Here is a 10,963-nt window from a genome sequence, read left to right on the forward strand (position 1 = left end):
CCGTTGTTTTGTTGTTTTGCCCTTCCCATCGCGGACACTAACCGCCAGGGATGGACGAAAGCGAAGTGAGCGAATTGTCGTAAATATTTGACATTTTCCGCCCTCATGTTTTAGTTCGACGGGACTAGTCGGAGGGTTTAGTGTTTTCTTTGAGGGTTCGAACTGGCTTTCTTCTTTCCCGCCGAAAATGGAAAAGTGAAAGTTGCATCTATCTCCTGGACCTTCTACCCTGGATGCTCTTCTTCATTCGTTTGATCAGGCATAAGAAAATCAATTGTTTTGTGTGGGATGGATGTGGGAAGAGGATTTAAGCAGAGAAAAGAGCGCTTCATTGTTTCCTTGCGTGGGGGTTGCATTATTTCCGGCTTGTTTCCGTTTTGGTTTTCCCAAAAAGCTTTCCCCTCTATGAAGGACTGGATTTGAAGCTATCTGTTGTGAAGTGAGTAAAACGAGGGTCTTTTTTATGGACAGAATTAAGTTTAAGTTTTTTATTTCGTGTTTCCGATATCCGTGACTGTTGGCTAATGGGAATAGAGATGGACAACCAATAAATTGAGAAACATGCTTTTCTGTGTCCCAAAATAGACAAATGAGCCGTTTGCATACAAATATTTTTAAAGCATTCTATGGAATGCAAGGTGGGTTTTTTCTGCCATCATTGTATTAGTCATCAATCCATCATGGCCAGTACGGCCCACCGTTAAAGGCTGAATGTCCTTTTGTAACGTACGAAGCAATTTCACACTTCAGTTAATAGCATCTGCGTGTCTGCGTGTCGTATCAAATGTGCAGCAGACCGATAAATGTAGTCGCCGGGAACAATTCATAAATCAAGCACGAGCGCGTGTTTTTCATTGAAAATTGGTTCACCAACCTTCAATGCACTTTTCCGGGGGAAAACTGAAGTTCATTTGCTTACTCTAAATTTTTCTCCATGAACTAAAATTATTCGGAGTTTCGATCACAAAAAAACATATTTATGTCAGCAATATCTAATGCCTTTACCCTCTTCGTCGTGCCACCATTCACAAGCTTTATGACATTTATTTTATTTCACCGCAACATATTGAGCAAAACATTTCCATACAAAATTCGTTTTTATTTCTTCTCCCATACTTCACCAGATTTAGAGGACAACTTGGTTATCCTTCACATAGGCATAACGTGGCTTAATCTGGGGCCTTCTGCGTTAGACAGACGAACCAAAAACTAACCATTTATTCTATCCTCACAACGGGAAACAAATGGTATTAACCGTCGTCCGTATCACGGTTCAGAGGTAAACTTTGAACTCTTCTTCTTATTTTTCTGCCGTTGTTTCTTGAACCGTATCCAACCCGGTTAGGATCGCTCGCAACCAGCGAATAGACTAGAGCCAGGTGCAATAAGAAGTAGCCTCAACGACACAACAAAAAAAAGGTTAGTCATTCGAACTCAACCTTTCCGGGCACCGTAACCCGACCTTTTTCTATATCACACAGCATCGTAGGCCACACTTTTACACGCCCCAGAACTGGCTCTTCACACATATTCACACTCGATAAAGCCGACTACAAATGGGGAGGCCCGTGTTCCCGAGAACCCGGCCTTTTAGCACCTGGAAATGGATCCCGGGCGTATCCGTTTGCGCCGGGAATTTTCTTTCACTACCTGACCGACCGACCGACCGAGACTCGTCAGGGTCGTTCATCTGGGCCCCTTGTTTGGACTTTACTTTGCACAATAAAAAATGGGAAAGAAAAGAAATAGGGAACAAACAAAAAAAAAACGTGCCCTTCACCGATACCGAAGCGCATCATCCAGCGCATGTAAACGTGGTGTGTTTGTGTGTGAAAGAGAAGAAAACAAAAGCACAGTGGGGTGAAAAGTGAGCAAATAACCGAAACGAATGACCCATAAACATTCGAACGGTATAATTCATAAAAATAATCGTTCTCTGCGCCAATGGCTTTGCGCCGGCTTTTCCGCAAGACAAGCCGTGAGGATGCACGTATTAAAAATAGATGAAATATGATACAGGTCGGTCCGTTCTTTTTTTGTTTTCATCCCTAGCCCTCCCCATTTTGAAACCCAATAACGAATGGTTGTGTGTTTGGGGTGAAAAGAGACTGGTCAGTTTACTGAGGGAAATGTTTCGCTGGCAGGGAGGAAAAAAAGTTTCCAATTGCTTTATTATTTGATTTAAAGAAAATTTAATTTTTGCTACGACGATACTGCGATAGCGGAACCGGAGCCAAAGCCAAACTAAAAATATTCAAATAAAACTTTATACTGTATAACTTTAAAACGGGAAAATTTTTAATCGCCCTTAGAGGATTCAAGCAGGGTTTGTTCGAATGAACAAATCTGTTTTAAAGAAAGGTTTTGATTTTCCAATAAACTCCGATAAAAATGATAAAATAATTGTTAACTGAAAGACCTCGCTTCGGTTTGTATGTCATGCAGAACATATTCGATTTACCTCTCTGAAGTTTGTTAGCATTCGAAAATCAAATTCGAATTATTAATTGAATAGAATTTCACATCCAAAACATTTTGCTCCTATAAGTGCTCTCCTATCATCCATTTCTGGATATGGAATAGATGAAAACTCAAGCAGCCATTATGACTCCTTGATGGAGATTGATGAAGATACTTATAAACTAGCAGCTTAAATCTTAACGAAAGAATGATTTTATCGTCTTAATACGATAGACCAATAATCTAATTTTATCGCCATGAGCTTCTCCATTCAATAAACTTGTCGCTACGGGCGAGGTTGAGACGCTGTAGCATATATCTGTACGCACATATGTCTCTGCGATTTGGATTTTGTGTGCATCTATACCATATGCTTGGACTCTATAACAGGCTGTGAGAGGCATCAAAGATTTCTACAGCAGTCCAAGACCAAAAAGTAGTTGTAGGGCATAATGAATATGAAGGGTCGATGAATATCGAATGCTCTGAGTATTGATCGTGTAGATAAAAGCTTTTAAGCTCTACTAAACAATCAATAATTTCTTCCTTCTTTTCGGCATACAATAAAAGTGCAAATGTTTCAAGTGATTTTCAATAAGCTATACAGAAAAAAAGGCTTGAAGATTAGTACTTAAAGTGTAATTTGCTAATGATTATCCTCAATATGCTTGAAAAAGTTAAGCCAACCTTCACTGTATCATTTATCTCTTCATTGTTTAGAGTGTTGATTAAGTTGTGGACTGTACAATTGAAACAGCAGTGCACACAAATAGACAAGAGAAATCTTCTGAAAGCTCAGCAAGCAAACATAAGTGACAGAAACAATCTTTTCTAATAAACATTCATCTCTATCATAGCATGAAGTTGTCTCAATCAATGTCGGAAAACCTTTTGCCAACATGAACTTACCGGAGTAGCCGATATGCATCGGACGCGAGGATGACAGTTGACCGCCGGAACCCGTCCCGATCAGCCCACCGCCCAGCTCGTTCCCTACCGCCGTGGATCCTGCTCCCGCACCACCTCCTCCTCCACCGCCTATGTGCAGCCCACCGCCCACACCCTGACCGCCCTGGCCGGTCTGGAACGAGGAGGAGGTGGAAATCGTCGTCGTTGGGTAGGCCGGCCCGGGGACCGGTTCCGGGTCGGGCATCGGTGGATAAACGGGATCGCAGCATTCACGCTCGGGAAACTCGCTCCCGCTAACGGTCGTACACGGCCCATGCCGCACGTCTAGCGCCGGACCGAGCAGTGTGACCAACAGCATCGTCGCACCGAGCGACATCCGTGGCGGACCAGCTCTTGTCCTTGCCAGACGCCTGCCTGTGCATTCATTCTGCTTACCAACAGAACTCTGGCCACTCTGGTCCGTTGCCTTAGATGTCGCTAGCCACTGCTGCTGCTGCTGCTGCTGCTGCCGGTTGACGTTACATTTGGATCTCATTTTCCGCGCAGCTTTTTCACTCGATGCGTGCACATTCTACTGGGAAACGGGAATGCTTTTCCAACCACACTTTTTCTTCCACGGTGTCGGCTTACGGTGGCTCTATTGATTTTATTTTCACACCCTTACAAGCCGCTCACTATTGCACACAGCACACACACACGGTTAAGCTAGGAAACGGGGAATGTTAAACCGTAGACAAACGATGACGAAGGATTACGCAGCCAAAATTCTCTTTCTCGCTCTCTCACTTCATGCCGCCGGACGCGAGGCCAAAACGGTGGTCGATAGCATAAAAATAAAACACGTCCTACACGAAAGGCCATTACCATTACCGGTGAAAGTTAATTAATAGAACGAACGCGGGGCAAGAGCGCGTGTGTCCCACCGTTCTTGGCAAACCGGACCACCCTTTTTATATTTTTTCGGGGAAGAACGCCAGCGGGAAGCAATAACCTTCTCGAGAGCACGCTCAGGTCGGTTTGGAGCTGGTCTTACGGGCGAAGCAGCTTTCAAGGTTACCTCGCACCAGCATCAAACGGTCCGTCCGAGTGGACGCATTAAAAATAATATTCCACCCTCCGGTGTTACTGTTATGATTCGCCTCTTCCCTTGCGATTGGGAGCTCAGTGCTTTTGTTTCGTCTTTTTAATGCTCCCCCAGTTTTGAAGATTAACTACGCAACTCTCGCTCGTTCATTACACTTCCATAAACGGTACGGCACGATCATCGTTAGTGATCAAGCGAGTAGCAGCAGCAGCAGCAGCATATGGAAAGCGAGTGGTTACACTAATGACACGCGAAACGGAAATGGCCAAGCAGCATATAACTTTTACGTTGATTGCAAGTGGACTTCCCCCTCGCCCCCAAAAACGCACCCTGTGGTGTGGAGCTTTTTTAACCTTGTTGCTTTGGAACCTTATTTCTTCAAACAAACATGACAGCCGCGAAATGATCCTACGCTCAAACACAACCGGGAAAGTACCGTGTTTTCTCCCCCCAAAAAACAATACCGTTTTTGATGGAACTTGAAAGGAAGGAAAAATATCAGTGTATAAACGCTTCAATAAAAACCGACTGGCAAATTGGTTTATGAAAACTGAAAGCAGCTCTTTAGAACAGTTGACAGAGTGCGCTGAAGAGCGAAAAAAGTGAAACATTCTAAACAAACTAGCTGACAGCTTCAGGTCAGTCGGTCAGCTAGGAGGGTTCCTACCTAATTTCCTCGCTGTGTGCGAGCGGCCACTTACGCCGTACAAACACACACAGGGAAACCAAAAGCAAAATCCTCCTGTGGCTCGTTTTTATTTGTCACTTTGGCGAACCGCACCGGCTTTCCACCTTTCTGCTCACACTGATAAACGCATTTAATGGAGTGAAACTTTAATGAAGCGTGGAAAATCTTCCGCAAAGTAAAAAAAAAGGACAACAAAATAAATAAAACAAACTCAACCTATCGCACGTTGCAACAACGACGAAGAGGAGGGGGAAGGAAACGACGACTTGAACACGCGTACACAACCGGCTGACAATACCGCAGACATCAACCCTGGGATGGGCCCTAGATGGGGGCAGAGAGTGGCACGTGGCGTGTCCAGCGCGGTGGAGCAGTGCAATATGTTGGTGATGGCTACGCTTGTGTGTCCGTCCGTTTCCGTCCAGGTCCCCCAAGCCGGTTTGACCTGCATTCGGTTAAAAAGGCTAGGACCCGCACTGTCGGAGTGTTTCGGAGAATACAGTCACACACACACACTTCACATTTCTAGCGGAGGGCCTGCAAATTGGCCACATTTTGTGGGAGCTTACCGCTGGGAAATATCAAAATCAACCTCAACCCACTTTTTTCCAGCCCCCGGGGTGGCCGGGCGGTTCGCAATTTTGTGGGTAGTTTGTTTTTATGTGCTGATGTGAAGCCCTCGATAGGTAATGCTGGCGCAAACCACTATGCTTGATAGTCCACCAACACACACACACACTCTCACACAAACGATGAGTGTTTTTTCGGGTCCTCACAAAAGAGGGCATAAAACAGTGTGTGAAAATCTCTCCCTGCGTTGGGGCAAAACTTGGGGGATATGATATATGGCCACACTTTTCCCCCTCGTGATAAGCTTTCCGCAACAGCAACAGCAAAAAATCCTATCCAGGAAGCCGGATGCACACACGCGCACATTCAAAGTAGAATACAGCCTAATGGAATTTTGCCTACTGTTCAGCTCGCAATAGTTTCGCTTTAGTTGGATGGTGGTTCTGTCCTCATTGAAACTGATCGGCAGGCCTTTTAACGATGTGATTGGAATGACCCCAATTTTCACCTTTATAGAGTATTCCACCTTTTTTAAGGAGAGCTTCTACAAAAATGTTTCTAAAATTCGGTAAGATTGGAGGATGAGGATTGATCCCTTCCAAGAACTCCTTCTGCACTTTAAAGCTAATCACAGATGCAAACTTGTCACTAGTGTCCTTTCGCGTCCGTTTGAACTGTCTATTAGATTTCCATCCCGAAAACCCGTTCACACGACAAGGTTCATCTCGTTGCTTCGGACTCTCGCTTCTCACACTTCTTCCCATCACATCAAAGATCTAAACTTTATCTACGCCCGTGGACGAAAAGCAGAATAAGCACACACTCACACAAAAAACCTCAAATCGTTTGATGAATGTGAACTGCCTGTCGTAACTACACTCTGGCGACTACTCCAGATTGCCAAATGTCCTTCAACCCTAGCGTCGTAGTGCTGCATCACGGTACGCTACAAACCCACCACCGTAAGCACCCGCGTACAGCTCGATTAAAACGATAGTTATGCTTCGTCGTGCTCTTGAGCGTAGGACCAAACCGAGGAAAAAACTCACGCCTCAACACGCACTAGTTTTTGTTTGCAGATGCTTCCGATGCAAATCCCTATCCCTATAGCCAGACCTCGGAACGAAAGTTTCACGACCGATCGCATGGTTTAATCGACTCCACCATCAGCCAGCCAGCCAGACTCCAGACCGGGTGACTGACGGACAAACGAATGTAATTTTCACGTCATGAAGCGAAAAACGCCGCTGGGAAAAATGGCTCGCTACGCGGTACGACCGTACCATGCAATGCTCGGTGTCGCAAGAAGCAGCTAGCAGCACTAATTCGACGATTGACTCGATTGATCTTCGATTTTCCGCTCGGAGGTTCGCGCTATTGCGATCGAACCCGGGACGTAAATCAAAAATGAGTTAACCATCAATCCGTTCCGTGCATCGGGGAGAATTGTGGAGCCATGCACGCGGATGTCGTTTGATCGTTGACACCGACACTGTTCAACACACATACCCATCCCGTTGACACTCAATTAGTTTCCGGGACGCCCGGAACAAAGAAAAAAACAAAGAAACTTCGCACAAACTAGAATGACGCCGATTTAATGAGAGGATTTTTTTCTGTTTTGCTTTTCGGAAACAGGAAAACGATTTCCTTGTTTTGCTGTCGAACGGGAAAAACTTTTTCTCTCCCCCCACTGGAGTCTCGCTGTTTAACTCAATTTTCATGATTTCTGGGTGCTTGGGTTGGGTGATTTTTGTTCTTCCGCCGGCGAACACCAAAAACACACACACAGAAACGAAACTAACCAGACTTTAAATAATCTCTGCCAGCATGGTACAGGCAAACGGTTCACAAGCTTGCAATATTTCGTTTTGCTTCATTTCCTGAACCTCGCCGTCCCGGATTCATTGGGCCGAAAAGTTCAAATTAGAATAATAAACTAATTATCTACGGCGAGCACGAAACTCTCGCCTTTGGTGCCGTAGGGCACCGCCACGCCGTTTCGCACGCCAACCGGACGTACCTGTAAGCCTGTTCGCCCTTGAAAGCAGCAACTGGCAACGCGCGCGAGAGCGGTGTTACAAACGAACGCAGCGCGAAATTCCTTTTCCCCAGTGCCCGGCTCCAGAATGATGCCTCCACGACCTTATCCCACCCATTGATCGATCTAATCTCGAAGCCAAAGCAATCCCTCAAGAATGCAATTAAAATTCCATCCCAAAAGCGATGCGAAAGTGCGTTGAGCAATTTATTCTTCACACTCTAAGCTATGCCACAAGTGCACAAACGGATGAACGCACGCACGCACACACAGGTATTATATGGCAGCATGAAATTGCATTACTTGCAGCACTGAAGGACAACTCAATCATCATTGCGTCCCCAAGGATTCCGGTTGCACCCAGTCATCAAACGGTTCGACGAAGGTGTCACTCACGAAGGTGGCATTTGAAGTTTTCGAACTTTGGCAAGGGAAGAGATGCGATTGGACTTTTCGCTGCTATTTCATCCTTTCATCGAACCGGGTGTTGCTGTTGGTGGGAAGAAGGAGTTTTGCGTGCGAAAAGCCATATCATGAGCCTTACTTCGTGACTACCACGCAGCGAACCTTCATGGCACGCGAAATATTTCAGCCTCAAACACATCAACCCGAACGGTGTGTTAGCAAGTATGTGACTCATGTTTGGGGGCTTGGCTTAGGACCTTTGTGGCGTTCTACTTTTCACCCTTCGGTGCCTTGTCAAGGGTCCGAACTGAAAGGATTCGACAGAAAAGGCGGAACAATAAACCAACTGTTTGGGTTGTAAACGTTGTAAATATGTTGCTCAGCCAACAAAGTTCTAGCTCGGGAACGGTTTCAGTTAGGACTCAGTCCATCCGAATACTGATAATGGAGCATTAATTGGTAACAAATGATGTCATTAGTTTCTTATTAACTTGTGTTGTTTCCTTCCCCTAAACGGATCGATTCGCTTAATTTGGTTAATACGAAATTCCTATTTCACTAGCACACTATCCAATAACAGCAATTCACACCGTCGAAAATCAATCGTAGCAAAACGCAAACATCAGGGCCATTATTTCGCTGCGTGTGTGTATATATCGCTCGCTCGACAACGACGCCAACACCGAAACGCTTTCCCATCACATTTCCACATTTTGCTTCACTGCGGTTCGGGGCTTAATAGTAATTATATCGCCACTGCACGTACGATCCACTTGGCAACGAATTTTCTACTCCCCAGGCGCCAAGCGAGAACTCCTCTCCTCTCACTGCCCAGCCCCCCGGGATGCACGAACCTCACTGCACTTGCACTTCTCCCCCCCCCCCTTGATGCATCATGCATTGCATCAGTTGCACCACCGATGGCTTCAAATCGCTCGATTTGTGTGGCTGATTTTATGGGTGGAACGGTGGAACGACCGAAGGTACGAAAGCAGGGACCGTACCAGCGTAGGATAGTAGCGGTGGCCCGGAATGTGCAATTTGCAAAACTTGCCACGCACACGCTAGCACGGGCAGAGCGGACTGGCACTTTTTTCGGCTCACGTCACTTAGAACGGTCCTTTCGCAACTGACTCCAAACCGACGGCCGTTCTGTTACGTGGTACCGGGCCTGTTTTCCATTCGGGTCGCTACTTCCTTCTACCAACCCACACACACAGACACCGAAGCAAACAAGCACGCACTCACACTCTCATGCGTCATGCCGAGCTTCCGAAGTCGGCTCTCGATCGCACCAAAACAAACGTTCGGGTATCGTTTGTGTTTGCCTTGAAACGGGGGGGGAGCGGCTGCTTGCTCTGCTTGCTTAACGTGCTCGTTAGTCGGTTTGTAGGGTTCTGGTGCGCGTAAGGGAAACCCCTTTCCAATCCTTCCTCGCTTAATTTCTGTGTGTGCAGCGGACACACAACGGAAAACCAAAACAATTTTCCGAACACAACCCGAACCCGAACTCTCACGAACGAATTTTAGGGCTTGTGCGAGCTTTCCGGATGAGCTTTCGCTTGAGCACGAATCGTCATCGGGTGCAAGCTTTCCGAATGGGGGAGGCGTTTTTCCCCACTCTTAAGAGGAAAAAGGAAGCTTTTTTGCATTGCGAGAGTGAGCCAGCTGGATGTTGGCTACTTCATGGCCCGCGTTAAATTCATCCGACCGAGTCGGGCTGTACTAAAACGGTCACGACAATTACACTGCTAAATATTCTTGAATGGGATTTATTACCCATTTTTGGGGGGCTTGCGGGTTGGTGGGAGGTAGGCAAAACGGAGAAGACAAAGAAGAAAAATTCGATAAAGATTCAGATTCTGGCGGTTCAGACTGGCGGACTGTTGTGGGCCAATGGAAATGGGTAAACGTAAATGTGCGATAAAACCAAAACTTGACCCCATCCATCATACCGTACTGCTGAAAAGGTAGGCAGACTGAGTACGTAGACTAGTATGTAAGGAATGGCTGGGCTAATTGAGATGAAGAGTGGTAGAGTTTAAGAGGTTCTATGGTGTTAATGTATTTTTATTGAAAACGTACTGAAATTATTTGAAACAGTAAAAAAGCTGAGAGATACCCTGTGACTTCTTCCAATTATATTATCTTTAAGGAATTGAATATTATAAAATAATATCGCACGAGTTGTTGATTGTACCTAAATGAATCTTTCAAACAATTTAAAATGGCCGTTATGATTTGCCAAACGAACAACCCTCTCACACGACACATCTGTCAAATGGAGTCAAATGTCAACAGCTCTAAAATCTTCTATGACAACAAAGTATTTCTTCTCCAACTACGCAAAACAAACTGAATCATATTCCCATCCTTCCTAATCATAAAGCTTCATTAGTCAAGTTTTTTCGAGACCTATTCCGACGAACCGAATGCATGCTTGAGGAACGGTTTCGTTTCCAGTGCTTACCTCCAATCAGACGCCACACCACTAGTCCACCCTATCGCCCGTCCGAAGGCGTCTCAACAAACATCTCACAAGCTTGGCGACCCTACAATTCATATCGCTCTCCATTAGCTGGCTGGCCGCACGGTGGTTGCAAAGGACCTCGAGACGCCGTATCGCCGTGGCCGTGTTACAACCCTAACCACTACACACTACACACTTGCACAGACTGCACAGAGTTGCAGGTTGCGTGTGGAGCGAAAATTTATGCATTTGCGTTACACCCGCCGTCCCCATTCTTCTTTCACCCAGCTCAACTCCCCAAATCGTCAACTCCCTCTTATCCTCACGAAAGAAGAA

At 45.8% G+C, this 10,963-nt stretch overlaps 1 protein-coding gene across 4 annotated transcripts in view; it reads right to left on the reverse strand.

Moving 5' to 3' along the window:
* Positions 1 to 9,282, reverse strand: part of LOC118505829 — a 109,456-nt gene extending 100,174 nt beyond the window's left edge. For all 4 annotated transcript variants that reach the window (XM_036042182.1, XM_036042181.1, XM_036042180.1 and 1 more), the window contains exons 1-2: positions 9,162 to 9,282; positions 3,370 to 4,074 (exon numbers count right to left, since the gene is read on the reverse strand). In XM_036042182.1, the coding sequence (XP_035898075.1) occupies positions 3,370 to 3,904 (535 nt within the window). In that variant the 5' untranslated portion in view covers positions 3,905 to 4,074; positions 9,162 to 9,282. The remainder of the gene's footprint in view (positions 1 to 3,369; positions 4,075 to 9,161) is intronic.
* Positions 9,283 to 10,963: the final 1,681 nt, after the last annotated feature.

Source organism: Anopheles stephensi, chromosome 2 (genome assembly GCF_013141755.1).
Source record: "Anopheles stephensi strain Indian chromosome 2, UCI_ANSTEP_V1.0, whole genome shotgun sequence".
Classification (NCBI taxonomy): Eukaryota; Metazoa; Arthropoda; class Insecta; order Diptera; family Culicidae; genus Anopheles; species Anopheles stephensi.